Source organism: Lipotes vexillifer, unplaced genomic scaffold (assembly GCF_000442215.2).
Source record: "Lipotes vexillifer unplaced genomic scaffold, Lipotes_vexillifer_v1.1 scaffold988, whole genome shotgun sequence".
NCBI classification, from domain to species: domain Eukaryota; kingdom Metazoa; phylum Chordata; class Mammalia; order Artiodactyla; family Lipotidae; genus Lipotes; species Lipotes vexillifer.
The window spans coordinates 2,203,982-2,221,209 of record NW_006797916.1 but is presented as its reverse complement, the minus strand read 5'-3'; the positions used below and the strand labels follow the sequence as shown (position 1 = coordinate 2,221,209).

General features: G+C 48.5%; 1 protein-coding gene across 3 annotated transcripts in view; it reads left to right on the top strand.

Moving 5' to 3' along the window:
• Nucleotides 1–16,952, top strand: part of THAP4 (THAP domain containing 4) — a 42,377-nt gene extending 25,425 nt beyond the window's left edge. Inside the window, exons 2-6 of one of the 3 annotated variants that reach the window (XM_007469961.1) lie at nt 1,676–1,835; nt 3,201–3,310; nt 4,091–4,194; nt 16,641–16,787; nt 16,833–16,930. In XM_007469961.1, the coding sequence (XP_007470023.1) occupies nt 1,676–1,835; nt 3,201–3,310; nt 4,091–4,194; nt 16,641–16,760 (494 nt within the window). In that variant the 3' untranslated portion in view covers nt 16,761–16,787; nt 16,833–16,930. Of the gene's footprint in view, nt 1–1,675; nt 1,836–3,200; nt 3,311–4,090; nt 4,195–16,640 lie in introns of all 3 variants that reach the window. The other 2 variants (XM_007469960.1, XM_007469959.1) reach the window with 2 other exon arrangements.
• The last annotated feature ends 276 nt before the right edge of the window (nt 16,953–17,228 follow it).

Here is a 17,228-nt window from a genome sequence, read left to right as displayed (position 1 = left end):
GATTGTAACTAGAAGCCTGAGTTCAATTTATTTTGCTGTCTAATGATGAAGGTTTGATCAGTCAAAGCCCCAGTGTTGCCATCTTCGCTTTCTGACTTTCCACCGGCAGTTTGAGAAGGAAATACAGGAAGAGACAGCCAGGTTGGAAAAGAAAGGGAGCTTCCCCCCGCCCCCGCCCCCCCCCCACCAGGCCTGCCCCTTTCATGCCTCCTGAGGCTCAGAAGTCAGAGGTGTGAGTCCCTGTTCCCCACCCTCTGGTTCACGCTGCATGCCCAGGCCTGGCCGGGAGCTTGGCCCTCCTCCGTGGTCCCCAGCGCTTCTTAGATGCCGTCTGTCGCTTCTCCACCACCAGAGCCCTTCGAGCTCCTTTCCCCTGGGTGTCATTCTCCCAGACTGCTTTCAATCTAGTCGAAGGTTGTGTGATTTTAGAGGCCGAGATGCTTCCGGAACTCCCATCCCCTTGGTGTGTGTGACTGGGGAGCGGGTTCCTTTGCTGTGGCATTTTGGAGCTTGTTGATAGAACCCAGAAATCAGTAGTGTGGCCTTGGGAATTCCCTGACGGTCCAGTGGTTAGGACTCCGTGCTTCCACTGCCGGGGCCCCGGGTTCAACTCCTGGTAGGGAAACTAAGATCCCGCAAGCCCCGTCGTGCGGCCAAGAAAAAAAAGTAGTGTAGCCTCCCACGCGGCTCAGCTGACACCGGCCTCTCTCCTCTTCTGCTTTTGCTTAGTATCACTTGCACTGTTTTCCTGAAAGCACTTGGGTTTGAGGCATGACAAGGCGTGGGAAGCAGGCGTACCGGGAGGAGCATTTTGGCTGCATCTGGGACCCAGACCACCTGTCCCTGTGCCCCCGGCGGGCCAGGTGCGGGCTCCAACCCCGCCTTCTCGTGGTCTCAGGGCGAGTCCACTGTACACGGCGGGCGTGAGGATCGTGTGAGCCCGTTTTTGAAAAGCCGCTCAGCAGCAGTGGTCCTTAGCCAGGCTCCATCCCCTGACTGCTGGCGGGTAGGAGTGGGGCGTGGGGCTGGGCTAGCTGCCTGGGAGCCCTTGGCAGTGGGCGCGGCCACGGTCCTGTTGCTGGGGCCTTTCCACCTGGCTCCTCTCCATTCAAGGCCTTGCTGTCGTCCTTTTGAGGGTCCTTTCCCTCTGGGTAATGGTCTAAAGGAGGCCCACGGGAGCTGCTGGTGCAGACCCTCGGCTTCTCCCAGGAAGCTGAGTCCACAGTCGCATCTCGCCCGCAGGGTGCGCTCTTCACGTCTCACTGGCCCCGAAGCCCTCCGCCCCGCTCCCCACGAGCTTCCTTCTGCCCTTCACCTCCATCGCCAGGCCGCCGTGCCAGGGCACGCTCACCCGGCGTGGGGCCTGGCGTTGCCGCTTCCCCAGCCCTCCTCGGAGGCCCTGGGGCCTCTGGCCTCTCCTTGCCCTCCGGGCCCTTTCCTTCTCTTCTGTGTCGAGGTGCTGCCGGGCTCCAAAGCTGCATCTGGCAAGATGACATTTGCTAATTGCTTGGCCTTTTCCTCCCCCTCTCGACAGGTGGCTGGTGGCATGTTCAGGACCCTGCAGGGTGAGCTGTAATGACTGGGGCCTGCCCCAATACGGAGTGTGAGTATCCGCACAAAGCTCCCCAGGGACCGCTGGCAGCAGCCGCTGACGCTCTCTTCCTTCTGTCCTCAGAGCCCCCCAAGATGAACCCTGTGGTGGAGCCGCTGTCCTGGATGCTGGGCACCTGGCTGTCAGACCCGCCAGGAGCTGGGACCTTCCCGACCCTGCAGCCCTTCCAGTACCTGGAGGAGGTGCACATCTCACACGTGGGCCAGCCCATGCTGAACTTCTCGTGAGTCCGCCCGCCGCTCTGCTCTCTGAGATGAGACAGGTGAACGCCAGGTGGGAAGGTACAGAGGGCACCTGGTGGTCTGTTTCAGAAAGGTGCCCTCTTCCTGCCCTGCAGTGGCACCTGCGACGCACACTGGGTGGAAATGGTACCTTCTTGTGTTTTAGACAATGTGAAGGTGACCACAGAATCTCAGGCTCAGTAATCCAAACGTGGAGATAAGTGTGTGTGCTCAGTTAAATCCTTCGTCTCCTGCGGTATTCCTGTGTGGAAATCAGTCACCCCAAGATTACTGAAAATAGGGGGCCCGGCTTTCATTTAGTCCTACCCCTGAGCCAGCCGAGGGCTCAGAGAAGCTGGTGTCTTGTGGTTCTCAGATTCTCAGCGTGCAGCAAAGCGCTTCCCTGCCACTCCTGAGGAAGCAGGTTGCAGTGCAGGGCGGCTAGGTGGGGAGCACCCCGGGCTGTGGGTTGGTAGGGAGGTGGCGGAGGATATATTGTCTTGTACCTGTTTGCATGATTCTTGACTGAATGGGTGAAGGGAAAGAATATCCTGCACATAAACAAAAGGTGGAAATTCCGGATGATGCAGAATAACCCCTGGTATAAAGCAGTCGTTTTAAACTATGAGCTGTAACCCATTAGAGACATTTATGACTAGCATTAATTAATTTTCTTTTAATGCTGGTCCCTCAGTTTTGCGACTAACGTTAAAGAAAAATGAGAGTAGAAAATACGTATTTTGGTCAATGTCGTGGTCTATGTGTATGTAGTAGATGGTATTTCTCAGTGCGGGGTTGTGGTCGCAAGAGGGCGTGTGAGCCGTAGCCACAACACCAGCCTGTCAGAAGTTCATCCGTGGTAGCAGTAGATCCCCACACGTCGTGCTGGTGAGGCTGTAAGCGTTGGTGTTGAAGTCGTGAGTCAGTGCTCTCAGGTCAAGGTACAGCTCTTACCACTGTGAATTTGCAGTGGTGGCGGGGTGATAAGACGCTGACCCCTCGCCTGTTCTGTTCTACTACCCTGTGAATTAACTGGACTCCTAAGCAAGATAATAGCTCAGAAGAGGGAAGGCCTGGCATTGGGTGGGACTTTACTGTGTTGGTGGAGGGCTTAGGCTGAGAAGTGTGTGCGGTGCTGGGGCTGAAAAGGCCTTGGTGGGAGGACGGGTAGGGAGGAGCGGCGAGGGAGCGGGGGTGCCCACACCTGTCACCTCCCGTGTCTCCGCATGGCATCCTTCACACGTGACTGTGTTTCCACGTAGTGCTTCACGTTCAGTGGGTGGGACGCTTGCCAAGTGAGGAGGGGGTGGCATGTGCTCTGGTGGGCACTGGGTACCTGGGCTTCACCTGTCGCATTACCCGTCCAGGTTCAACGCCTTCCATCCGGACACCCACAAGCCCATGCACAGGGAGTGTGGCTTCATCCGCCTGGAGCCCGACACCAACAAGGTGGCCTTCGTCAGCGCCCAGAACACAGGTACTCCCCTTGCCGGCCTGCCTTGCACCCACGCGCTCTGCGTGCTGCAAGCAGGTGGGGTGGCATCTGCCCCCCGACTTCTATGTGACCGCAGATGTGGCCCCGTGGGTGCATTTCAGGGTGGACAGTGTCGGGCCTTTGGACGGCTCAGGGGGAGCTGGAGAGTGGGGGGCCGGCAGGCGGGGGGCTGCAGGCGTGGCTCTGTGGGAACAGGCCGGCTTCATCTCCGGCCCTCTGTGCTCACATCTGTGCTGTCGCTCAGCTTCCCGTGCAGGTGGGGCTCACCAGGGAGCAAAAGCTATGTCTGGAAGTTTGCTTTGCCCCCAGGGGGAATTCATCCTAAAATAGTTAACCAGGTTCATGAATTCGAAATTACTCAACACCCACCTACGTGACCCTTAACCTCGCTCACTGGCTCAAGTGCGCGCTCACTTCCTGGCAGCAGGTGGACAGTCAGGGCCAGCCGAGCGGCCCAGGGTGCTGGCAGCCTGGGAATCGGTGGGCAGCCCGAGGGGCGTCCGTTCCCCTGGCTCCTGTCCCTCCTGTCAGATCGCTGGGGGGAGTGGGACGGACCCCCATAGGTCACCTGCCCCAGCTGCAGGAAGAGCTGTGTCTTCTCCTTCTTGATACCTGGGGGGTCATCGTAGGTGACTGGGCAGTTATTGCCTCGATGGCCGCGACGTTCAGATTGGTTGAGCCCTTGATTGCAGAGGAGGGTGGTGAGCGCAGGGCAGCCGGGAGCCCCGGGCAGGCTGCGTGGGCTGACGGTGTCCCTTGCAGGCATCGTGGAGGTGGAGGAGGGCGAGGTGAACGGGCAGGAGCTGTGCATCGCGTCCCACTCCATTGCCAGGACCTCCTTCGCCAAGGAGCCCCACGTGGAGCAGGTGAGCCCGGGTGGGACCGCACGGCACCCCTGCCTTTGCACTCCATCCTGGAGGCCTGGCTGTCTCCGGTCACCCGCTTCTTTCTCGCGCTCACACAGGCCGTGACGTGATTATCTGTCCCTGCTCGTGCACGGTTGGCTGTCCTCGGGTTTGTTGAACAAGTATGTCCCCACCAGCATGGCACGGGGGTGACCTTGTTCCCTGCTCCTTGACCAGTGCAGTGTGCTTTCAGGATTTCTGATTTTTTTAATCTGATAGATAAAAGGTGGTATCTCATTGGTGTTTTAAATTTAACTTATGAGTGAGGGGGCATTCTTCGTGCTCACTGGTTGTTTGTATTTCTTGTTCCGATACTTGATGTTCAAAGTCATTGCCTGTTTTTCTGCGAGGTGTCATTTTCTTGTTGATTTCTGGGAGATTTTTTATGTTCTGTGGGTATTAATCTGTCGTCTGCTGTATTTGTGACAACACCCCCATCCGGTGGCTTAGGTTAGCCTGATTCATGATGTCTTCTGCCCACAGGCTGTACATCTTTCTCTAGTTGCCTCTCGGGGTCTTGTCCTAAACACCGTCTGAATTTGGGCTCTGGCTCAGGAAGATGTCTTCTGCTCCAAAAGGATAAAATTATTCTTCCATTTTCTTGTACTCTTACAGCTTTCCTTTTTTACGTGTAGACCGTTAGTCTCTCTTCCTTTTTGTTTTCACATGATGGGCTCCAAAGACCCCGCAGGTAGCCGTGCACAGCAGCGTGGGGGTGCGCTGCAGGGATTTCGGACCTTGTTCGGTGTATTTCAGTAGATACCAAAGTTGGTTTCTTTATGGGGTCGACCATAGAGGCCTTGGACACTCCATGGTGAAGTCTTAAGTGCTTTATGGTTCTTGATGCCGCTCTGCACCCCTGCCCTGCTGCAGCGCACAGAGGGCCAGCTGCCCCACACCCTTTCCCGGGCTGGGCCTTGAACTTAGGCCATCCTGGTGGCTACCAAGTGGCATTGCAGTGTGGTGTTAATTACATTTTCCCAGTGACTAACGACGTGGCTCATCCTTGCAATGTGCTTATTTGCCGTTGTATTCTTTGTTTCATGACGTGAGCGTTCAAATCCTTTGTCCTTTTTCTCCAGCAGCTTATTTGCCTTATCTTTGAGCTGTAAGAGTTTGTTACATATTCTGGACACAAGTCCTTTATCAGGTAGATGTGTTGATAAAACTGTGCTCTCAACTTAAAACTTACATTTCATTTCTTTAACAAAATGTTTTACTTTTGATGAAGTTCTGTTACCAGTTTTTTCTCTTACAGTTAGTGCTTTTTGTGCCCTGTCTTAACACTTTTTGCCTAACACACACTTTCACCTGCATTTTCTTCAAGAATTTTTACAGTGTCTCCTTTTACTTTAAGGTTTATTATTTGGGAATTTATATTTTTGTATGGTGTGAAGTAGGGGTCAAGATGCTTTCATTTTTTCCTAGATAGATATCCAGTTGTTCCAGCACTATTTTCTTTCTTTCTTTCTTTCTTTCTTTTTTTTTACAATTTTATTTATTTTTGGCTGCGTTGGGTCTTCGTTGCTGCGCGTGGGCTTTCTCTAGTTGTGGTGAGCGGGGGCTACTCTTTGTTGCGGTATGCAGACTTCTCCTTGCGGTGGGTTCTCTTGTTGTGGAGCACGGGCTCTAGGCGCACAGGCTTTAGTAGTTGCAGCACGTGGGCTCAGTAGCTGTGGCTCGCGGGCTCTAGAGCGCAGGCTCAGTAGTTGTGGCACACAGGCTTAGTTGCTTCATGGCACATGATCTTCCCGGACCAGGGACCGAATCCGTGTCCTCTGCACTGGCAGGCGGATTCTTATCCACTGTGCCACCAGTGAAGTCACCCAGCACCATTTTTTAAAAAGAAAATTATCCTTAATTTGTTGAAGTATGTAGGTGGCTTTATTGAAAATCAACTCATTATATTTATGTGGCTCTTTTCCTGGACTCTGTTCTACCCCATTGATCTCTAATCTGTCTTTACAGCAGTACCACACCGTCTTGATTACGATAGCTTTGTATTAATCCTTGAAATCGGGCAATATAAGTTACCCAATTTTTTTCTTTTTCTTTTTCCAAAATTGGGTATCCAGGATCTTTCTCATTTCCATATGAATTTCAGAATCAGCTTGTGAATTTCTAGAAAAAATTTTACTGGGATTGCTTGAGTTTCTAAATGAATGTGGGGAACTGGCATCTTCAGCAAACCTAGTCTTGTGATCAGTATCAGGTAAATGTCTACATTTATTTAGGTTTTTTCCACCCTAAATTGTTTTTCAGTTTCCATGTACAAGCCATACACATATTTTGTTAAATTTTTCCTAATGTCATGGTTTCAGATGCTGTTATAAGTGATTTAAAAATTTTTTCCAATTATTTGTTTGTAGTATATGGAAATAAAATTGATATCTGTAGATTGATCTTATATAACCTTCTTAAATTCACTTATTTATTTTAGTAGTTTTTTAACAGATTCCGTAGGATTTTCTGCATATAGACAATCATATCATTTACTATTTCAGACAGTACCTTTTCCATTCTGATGCCTTTTATTTCTTTTCCTGCATTAACTGCACTGGGTAGGACCACCAGTATAGTATTCAGTACAAGTAGTGGGAATAGACGTTGGTACCTTGTTCTCTGTCTTGGGAGCAGGTGTTCAGTCTTTCACCACTGGGTGTGATGTTGGCTGTAGGTTTTTTATGGATATTCATTCAAAATTATATTTCCTTATATTTTTAGCTTGCTAGTTTTTTTATTGAAGTATAATTGATTTACAATATTGTGTTAGTTTCTGGTGTACAGCAGAGTGATTCGGTTATGTATACATATGTGTATATTCTTTTTTTAATTCTTTTCAGTTATAGTTTATTGTAATATATTGAATATAGGTCCCTGTGCTATATAGTAAATCCTTGTTGTTTATTATATATGGTTGTGTGGCTAGTTTTAAAAAATCATAAATGGGTATTAAATTCTGACACATGCTTATGATGAATTACAGTAATAGGTTTTCTGATGTTGAGCCAACAATGCATTCTTCAGATAAACCCCTTTTGATTGTGATGATCTGTCATTTTTTATATTACCGGATTTATGTATTACTAAAATATGTAAATTGGAAAAGTTTTGTGTCATATTATTTATTTTATTCTAATTCCAGGTTTAATTTCTTCCTCTTTGTATTTTTTGTTTGATTGTTTGGTTTGTGGGAGGGGGCTTCTTAGAGGAAAACTTTGGATCATTGATATTTAATCCTTTTTTGAAATAAATTTATTTATTTATTTATTTATTTATTTATTTTTGGCTGTGTTGGGTCTTCGTTGCTGCGCGTGGGCTTTCTCTAGTTGTGGCGAGCAGGGGCTACTTTTTGTTGCGGTGCGCGGGCTTCTCATCGTGGTGGCTTCTCTTGTAGAGCACGGGCTCTAGGCGCATGGGCTTCAGTAGTTGTGGCACAAGGGCTCAGTAGTTGTGGCTCTCAGACTCCAGAGCACAGGCTCAGTAGTTGTGGCGCACGGGCTTAGTTGCTCTGCGGCACGTGGGATCTTCCCGGACCAGGGATTAAACCCATGTCCCCTGCATTGGCAGGCGGATTCTTAACCACTGCACCACCAGGGAAGTCCTTAACCCATTTTTATTATTTTTATCCTCGCTCAAAATATTTTATTTCTTCAATGGTTTTGTTTCCTTGAACAGGATCATTTAGAAGAATGTTACTTATTTTCCAACTATTGGAGAATTTTCTTGCTATGATTTCGAATTCAGTTCTATAAAACCCAGAGAACGTGGTCTGTTTGAAAGTTATTTTGTGCCCCGTATATGATCTAACTTGGTGAATATTTCATATGCACTCAGAATGAATAAGTATTTGACAGTTGTTGGCTGTAGCGGACTGAAAATACCAGTTAGGTCAAGCTGATTGGTAATGTCATCAGATTTTCTATATACTAGCGGATTTGGGGGTGGGGGGTTCTTGGTTGTATCTAATTACTGAGAGGTATTAAAATCTCCAGTTATGACTGAAGATATTGCACTTCCTTTCTTTGGTTCCATCTTTGCTTCATAACTTTGAAGCTGTGTAATTTAGAGCCATACAGATGATATATGTATTATATTTATGAAATGTCCTTTGTAGCTTGTAATACTATACCTGGAAGTCTGCTTTGTCTGATACTAATGTAACCGCACCTGCTTCCTTATGCTTATCATTTATACAGTATATCTTTTTTCCTACCCTTTTCACATTCAAATTGTGTCTTTATACTTACAGTACATTTCTTATAGAGTCTTGGTTTTTTTCTCTAGTCAGAAAACTCCGTATTTTAATTGGAGTATTTAGTTCATTTATGTTTAACATAAGTATTTGTATGGGTGGTTGTACATCCACCATCTTGATTTGTCTGCTTTACTTCTTTCTTGGCTTTGTTCCTCTTTTGTTCCTTTAGTATGTTTTCTTGGGTTAATTAAGTATTTTTAGCATTCTGTTTTATTTCTTCTATTAGCTTAACTGTATCCTTTTTTTTAAATAGTTGATTTAAGGCTAACAATATGCGTGCTAAATTTACCAAAGTCTGTTTATAATCAGTGATATACTGTTACATTTCCCACTTCATGTGTGTTAATCTTACAGCTGTGTAGAGTTGCATTTATCCTCCTTTTGTGCTGGTGTCATCATACCTTTTACATATGAAAAGTATCCACATACATTATAAACCTTCACACTAGGATTTTTGCTTTAAATAATCGGTTGGCTTTCGAAGAAATTACGGTGCGGGGGGCAGGGGAGTGATCTCTCACAGTTACCCACTTAGTTTCTCTTCGTGTTGCTCTTTTCTCCTTCTATAGAGTTTCTTGTGGTGTCATTTCCCTTCATTCTGAGCCTGCGTTAGTGGCATTTCTTGTAGTATAGGTCTGGCAATATTTCTTTTGAGTTTATTTCACCCCCAACTTTTTTTTCTTCTTCAGTATTTTTTATTGTGGAAAAATAGATACATAAAACTCAATTACCTTAATTAAGGGTACACGTAAATATATTCACCTTGCAGAACTGAAACTCGGGCCCACTAGGCAGCAGCTGCCTGTCCGCTCCTCCCCTGACCCCCGGCAGCCACTTCTCTACTTTCCATCTCTCCGATTTTGACTACTTAGGTACCTCATACCAGTGGAATCATACAGTTATTTTTCTTTTTGCATCTGGCTTACTTCACTGAGCACAGTGTCCTCAAGGTTCATCCATGTTGTAGCCTGTGTCAGAATTTCCCTCCTTTTTAAGGCTCAGTAATATTCCAGTGTATGGATGGACCACATTTGCTTTTCCCTTCATCCATCAGTGGATACCTGAGTTGCTTCCACCTTTTAGCTATTGTGAATGATGCTGCTGTGAACGTGGGTGTACAGATATCTCTTCAAGACCTGCTTTCAGTTCTTTGGGGTGTATACCCAGAAGAGGAATTGCTGGATCACGTGGTTAATTTTATTTTTAATTTTTTGAGGACCCGCCATAGCTTCCCACTTTACCTGCACCATTTTACATTCCCATCAACAGGGCACAGGGGTTCCAATTTCTCTGCATTCTCATCATTTGCTGTTTTCTGGTTTTTTGATATCACTCATCCTAATGGGTGTGAGGTGGTATCTCATTGTAGTTTTGATTTGCATTTCCCTAAACAATAGCGACATTGAGCAAATTTTCATGTGCTTCTTGGCCATTTGTATATCGTTTTTGTAAAAACGTCTATTCAAATCCTTTGCCCATTTTTGAATTGGGTTGTTTGTTTTTGCTGTTGTTGAGTTTTAGGAGTTCTGTTATTCTGTTTATGAATCCCTTATCAGATATTTGATTGGCAAATATTTCTCTTATTCTGTGGGTTGTATTTTTTCTCTGTAAATAGTATCTTTTGATGCACAAAAGTTTTTAATTTTCATGAATTACAGTTTGTCTGCTTTTTCTTCATTGGCTGTAAATTGGTATCCAGGAAGTCATTGCCAAATCCAATGTCATTACACTTGCCCTATGTTTTCTTCTAAGAGTTTTTATAGTTTTAGCTCTTACCTTCAAGGCTGTGATTCATTTTGAGAGGTTTTTTTTGTTCATTCGTTTTTTGTACTAATGTTAGGTAAGGGTACGGTTTTATTCTTTTGCGAGGGGATATCCAGTTTTCCCAGCACCGTTTATTGAAAAGGCCGTCCTTTCCTCATTGAATGGTCTTGGCAACCTGGTTGAAAATCATTTGATAACATATGCAAGGATTTATTTCTGGGCTCTGAGAACTGTTCCATTGGTCTATATATCTGTTTTTATGCCAGTGTCACACTGTTTTGGTCACTGTCATTCTGTAGTAAGTTTTGAAATCTGTTGAGAGTCCCTTGAGATTCCATATGAATTTTAGGATGGATTTTTCTATTTCTACAAAACGCATCATTGGTATTTTGATTTGAATTTTTTTAATTCTGTAGGTCTCTGGGTAGTATTTGTTTCTTAATGATATTAAGTCTTCCAATCCATGAACATGGGATGTGTTTCCATTTATTTATGTCTTCTTTAATCTCTTTCTGGAGTGTTTTGTATTGGGCTGGCCAAAAGGTTCGTTCATTTTTTTTCCTCAAGAGGGCTCTACTAGCCCTTAGTTGTCTTTAACTTCATTCAAAACAATTTTGTTAGATTGTGTGTGACCGCTGTCATACCAGCGTGCATTTATAAAAAGACTTATTGGGACTTCTTCCCTGGTGGCGCAGTGGTTAAGAATCCGCCTGCCAATGCAGGGGACACAGGTTCGAGCCCTGGCCTGGGAAGATCCACATGCCGCAGAGCAACTAAGCCCGTGCACCACAACTACTGAGCCTGCACTCTAGAGCCTGCGAGCCACAACTACTCTGCCCCGCATACCACAACTACTGAAGCCTGCGTGCCTAGAGCCTGTGCTCTGCAACAAGAGAAGCCACCACAACGAGAAGCCCACGCACCGCAACCAAGAGTAGCCCCTGCTCACCGCAACTAGAGGAAAGCCTGAGCCCAGCAACAAAGACCCAACACAGCCAAATAAATAAATAAGTAAGTAAATACTTATCAAAATTGGAGAATTTTTGTATAGCCATTTTAATATCGAAGATGGAAGAAAAAAGCAATGTTTTGAGCATATTATGCTTTATTATTTCAAGAAAGGTAAAAATGCAACCGAAATGCAAAAGAAAGGATTTGTGCCGTATATGGAGAAGATGCTGTGACTGATCGAACGTGTCAAAAGTGGTTTGCAAAGTTTCATGCTGGAGATTTCTCGCTGGCCAATGCTCCACGGTCAGGTAGACCAGTTGAAGTTGATAGCCATCAAATTGAGACATCAATTGAGAACAATCAACGTTATACCATGTGGGAGATAGCCGACATACTCAAAATATCCAAATCAAGAGTTGAAAATCATTTGCACCAGCTTGGTTATGTTAAATCACTTTGATGTTTGGGTTCCACATAAGTTAAGCAAAAAAAACCCTTCTTGACCGTGTTTCGACGTGCGATTCTCTACTTAAATGTAATGAAAGTGTTCCGTTTTTAAAACAAATTGTGACAGGTGATGAAAAGTGGATACTGTACAATAATGTGGAGTGGAAGAGATCGTGGGGCAAGCGAAATAAACCACCACCAACCACACCAAAGGCCGGCCTGAAGGTGATGTTGTGTATATGGTGGGACTGGAAGGGAGTCCTCTATTATGAGCTCCTTCTGGAAAACCAGACGATTCGTTCCAACAAGTACTACTGCCAGTTAGACCAACTGAAAGCAGCACTCAACAAAAAGTGTCCAGAATTAGTCAACAGAAAACGCATAATCTTCCATCAGGATGATGCAAGACGGCATGTTTCTTTGATGACCAGGCAAAAACTGTTACATCTTGGCTAGGAATTTCTGATTCATCCATCGTATTCACCAGACATTGTACCTTCGGATTTCCATTTATTTAGGTCTTCACAAAATTCTCTTAATGGAAAAAATTTCAACTCCCTTGAAGACCATAAAAGGCACCTGGAACAGTTCTTCGCTCAAAAAGGTAAAAAGTTTTGGGAAGATGAAATTATGAAGGTGCCTGAAAAATGGCAGAAGGTAGTGGAACAAAAGGGTGAAAATGTCGTTCAATAGAGTTCTTGGTAAAAATGAAAAATGTGTCCTTTATTTTTACGTAAACACCGAAGGCACTTTTTGGCCAACCCAATATATGTGAAATTTAAAAAAAAAAAAGAAAACTCACAGAAACAGAGTAGAATGCTGGTTACGGGGGCTCAGGTGGGGGAAATGGGCAGATGTTGCCCAGTGGGTATGAACGTCCAGGTGTAAGATGGACAGCGTGGCACTAGAGTTGACAGTGCGGCACTAGAGTTGACAGTGCTCTGTTGTATTAGTGAAATTTGCTAAGAGGAAAAAGATGTAACTGTGAGGTGATGGATGTATTAACTGACCTTATTGTGGTAAACATTTCGCCATATACACATGTATCAAATCATCATGTTTCAACTTAAACCTGTACAGTGTTACATGTCAGGTATATCTCAATAAAGCAGGGGGCAAAGGAGGGGAAAGGAGCCAGTATTGGCAGCAAGCAGACTGCATCTGTTCTAATTCTTTTTTTTTTTAAATTGGAGTAGAGTTGCTTTACCATGTTGTGTTAGTTTCTGCTGTACAGTGAAGTGAATCAGCTGTACATGTACATACATCCCCTCCCTCTTGCAAGTCAGTGAGAGAAACGTGAGGCCTGCACTGTCTGTAGTTCTCCAACAGTGTCCTGATGTCCTTGTTTATCAAACTCAGCCCCTATCTTCGTGACTCAGCCCCCTCCTTGATGCCTCAAGTGTTGTGTGGGGTGGCTTCTTGTTTTTTTATTTTAGGGCCTAAAACAAAGCCACATCCATCTAACTCCCTCCTGGCCTTTCCTTCTCCACCTTTTTCCTACTGGACAAGACATAACAGGAAGAAGAGGAAAAAAACAGTTTGAGAAAAATCATTAAACCATCAAGAAGTTCTCACATCAGGCTTCTCTGTACAGTAATATCTCTCTTTGGTCTGTGCAGTCGAGGAAAAGTGAGCACACTTGGCTAAAGTAAGAACTCGTGTCATTGTCAAGATGGCCTCCGTCCCTGTGTTCAGAGGCTCCTTGGAGTTTGCCTTTGCCCTCGGAGCTGGGCCCCGGCTGCGCAGGCTTCTCTCCAGAATGTGGCTCCCGCAGCCTCTGCTTTACCCGGTGGCCCCAACAGGCTCCACTTTGAGGGTTTAAAGGCAAACAGTTGCTTCCAGCCCCACCTTGTTTAAACTTGTTTAAACGAGGGTCAGTCTGCAGCTCAGGTGGATTCTCATCCTGAGGGTGGACTTGGCATGACCTCAGGACCACCATCGGCAGAGGCCGTGGGTGCCGCAGGAGGTCTGGTTCTGAGCCTGAGCCATGTCATCTACGACCTGCCTCAACTTTAAATTCTGCCAAATAACTTTCACTTGAAGAGAAAAATAGCACGAGAAATTTCATCCAAGAGGCCGCCAAGCCCAGAGGAACTTAACAGGTGATTCCCGGGCACAGGGACACGCTGCAGTAGCAGTGTCATCGCTGAGGGCACCACGGTGAACACAGCCCTGAGTGTGTGCTCCGGCGGCCGGGCAGCCCTCACACACCCTCTCGCTGGGACCTGGGGAGGTCGTGGGGGACGAGTGTCTCCGCCATGGGGTCTCCCCCGTGACTATCTCCCTCCGTTTGCTGCCCTGCGTCTTGCTGCCCGGTGGCTGTTACCGGATGCTCACAGACTTCGGCACAAAGAAGCAGAGCCGAAGGCCGAGGGAGAGGCCACCCTCGGGTCAGCACACGGTGAAGTGGGCTGTGTCCTCGCGGTGTGGCCCGCAGCCCCTGCGGCAGCGCAGAGGCGGGATGGGGGCTGCAGGGCCGCGCGAGAAGCCAGGTTGTCCTCAGGTGCTGGTTTTCGGGTGTGACCGCAGCCTCGGCCCCTCGGGCGGGCTCCGTGTGAGAGACACACAGAGTCTTCCCCTTAACATGGAAAGGTTCACAGGGGGCGGGGGGCCCACCTTCAGGTCCCTGGGGAGGCGTTTCCTTTGCCCCCGCCTGCGCTCCCCCTGCACGTGTGGCGCTGGGCGTGTGGCGTGAGGGCGAGAGCCAGTGTCCCGCGTCGGCGGTGGGGCATCGGGGAAACAGGCGCCCCGCGGGCTGCGGGCTCTGAGGACAGGCGGCCGCTGTCCTGTGGAAGCTGAGCGCGTGGCGCGTGGTGTGGGGAACACGGGCTTTGTTTCTCTCCACTGCACTTCTGCTTCCTCTGCAGAGTGGTTTCAAGGATAAGAGCCTTGACTGTTTTTGTTTTGTTTTTGCGGTACGCGGGCCTCTCACTGTTGTGGCCTCTCCCGTTGCGGAGCACAGGCTCCGGACGCGCAGGCTCAGCGGCCATGGCTCACGGGCCCAGCCGCCCCGCGGCATGTGGGATCTTCCTGGACTGGGGCACGAACCCGCGTCCCCTGCATCGGCAGGCGGACTCCCAGCCACTGCGCCACCAGGGAAGCCCCGACTGTTCGTTTTTCAATTAAATTCCAGAACAAAGGCTGTGGAGTTGAAGCAAGTCCCGTGTGAGAATGTCGGCCCCGCCACCCGTCTGCTTTCTGTCTGTCTGTCCGCCTCTTCTGGGGCTGTGCCCTCCCATCCTGCCCTCTGCAGCCCTCTCCCGTCCTCAGCTGACCATGGCAAGGACAGCACGTTGACCTTTGACACCTGTGGATGGTGGCAAGGACCTTAGGACAGGGCCACTCAGACCACCACGCGGGATGGTCCCTGGGGCTCAGGGTGGCAGTTCTGAGGCACTGGGTCTGGGGCGGAGCCTGAGACTCTGCATTTCCAGCAGCCGCCCAGGTGGGGCTGGTGCCTGGAGCCCACCGAGTAGCAGGGACGTAGGACACTGACTCTGTGTCCTCCTCCCTCCTCTGCTTCTGCTGTCACGTGTTGTGACTACGCATGCACACTAGACCCCACAGGGTTGTATAAGTGCCAGTTAGCCCTCATCGCGGCATCTGGGTGACGCACGGTTTTCCTACGTTTACCCCTGCTGTTGCTCTTCCTTTGTTCCTGCGTCTCTGCTTCCACCATTTTCCTTAAAACCTGAAGAACTTCCTCTAGTGTTTTGTGTACAGAAGGGGGGGTCCTGCTGGTGGCGAGTTCTCTGTGGATTTTTTGTCTAAAAATGTCTTTATTTTGCCTTCACTTTTGAAGGGTGTTTTCACTGCAGCCAGAATGCCAGGGGGACAGTTATTTTCATTGCTTTGAAGATGTCCTTCCGTTGTCTTCTAGTTTCCATCCCTTCTGTTGAATTTCTTGAATTCTAGACATCGCGCATGAAAACTGTGGGTGACTGGAGGCCTGTTTGATGTTGTCTCCCACCAAAGGGCAGTTCTGGTGCTTCTGGTGGTTTGTCCAGGAAGGGCAGATCCTGTCCACTGAGATAGCACTACTTTGAAACCGGACTTCCCAGTGTGTTTCTGGGGAACTCTTACTCCTGGGGTGCGGCCCTAAGGGGGTCCTGACCAACAGCCGGGCGGTTTTCCGCGGCCCCTCCTTCTAGACGCCGGGCAGCGGTTCCAGAGGGTGGCCCGTGCAGCACAGCCTCGTGGGTTGGGGCGCACCCACCCGGCTCCCCAGCCTCTGGGTGGCCTCTGAGAGTCAGCACCAGCCTTGGGGGGACGGCTGCTCTGAGCTGGGTCTCTCCACTGCACGCCCTTGCCCCTGAGGCCTTGGCCTTGCAGCCTGGCTGCTTTAAACAGGCTCTGGAATCTGGCTTTCCTCTCTTCTCTGCCTGATGGTCGCTGGGGCCTGGCCAGCACGGGTTCTGATGCTCGTGGGCCCCCACCCCCGCCAGTTCTGGCGCCAGGTAGCCACCCCTGGAGGCGGCTTCCACAGTCCTCGGGCTTTCACCCTCTGTTCACAGACATTCCAGGCAAAGCCATTTTCTCATCGGGGGCTCGGGTGCTGCAGGCCTGTGTTCCTTGTAGAAACAGCTGCCGTAATTGGCCCTGATGAATCGGGGGTTCCAGAAGTGCTGGTACCGAGTTTTTTGAGAACACATTTGACATCAGTTCAAGCTGTGTAGAGGAGGGACGCGCTGGACAGTCGGCCCCTAGGCAGACGGCGAGGCTGACGCCCGTGCTCACCTCCGGACGTTTGGGAACAGCTGAGCGGCAGGGAGACGGCACGGGCCAGGGGTCAGGACGCCCATCACGGCCGCTGGCCGAGTGTCTGTCACCCACTGGCGGGGACACTGCCTGGCTCACAAGCTCCTGACCACTGAGGTGAAATGTTGCAGCTGCCGCGGGAGCGTGTGGCCTGTGGTGGCACCTCAGCGGTTGTTGAATCTTTGGTAGGTAAAATTAAGGCGTTTTGTATTTGTTTTGTTCTGCTCAGATTACCCGAAAATTCAGGCTGAATTCCGAAGGCAAACTTGAACAGACGGTCTCCATGGCAACCACTACGCAGCCCATGACTCAGCATCTGCACGTCACCTACAAGAAGGTGACCCCATGACCCCAGGTAGAGCTGAGTCCTGGTGGGGCTGGCCTGTGTGGTGACACTTCAGCTTCTCAGCAGACGCCGCAGCAGGTGTGGGTGTGGCCACAGGTCACCGTGGGTTCAAGGGTATTGCCACGTGTTCCTGTAATGGCACAGAAAAACCAAATAAAAGGCCTTTATTTTTATGGCTAAGCATTTTGAATATTATCACTTGCGTAGACTGCATTTCTTTCATCTGCTGGTGACTATTTGTTTTCACAGTCGTTTCCCTAAAAAATTAAAAAGGGGTGACTCTTTCTTTCTCCTTTCCTTCCTGCAGTTTTGACAAGATCTGAAAATATATATAAATCTACAGTAGTCAGCAACAAGGTGAAGAGAAAGGTAGGACAAAAAGGATTGCAGTGAATTTTCCTTTACTTTTAAAGAGCTTAGAGTATAAGGACCCCATTTCCATATGGACGAAGGGCATTCCCAAGGCGAGAG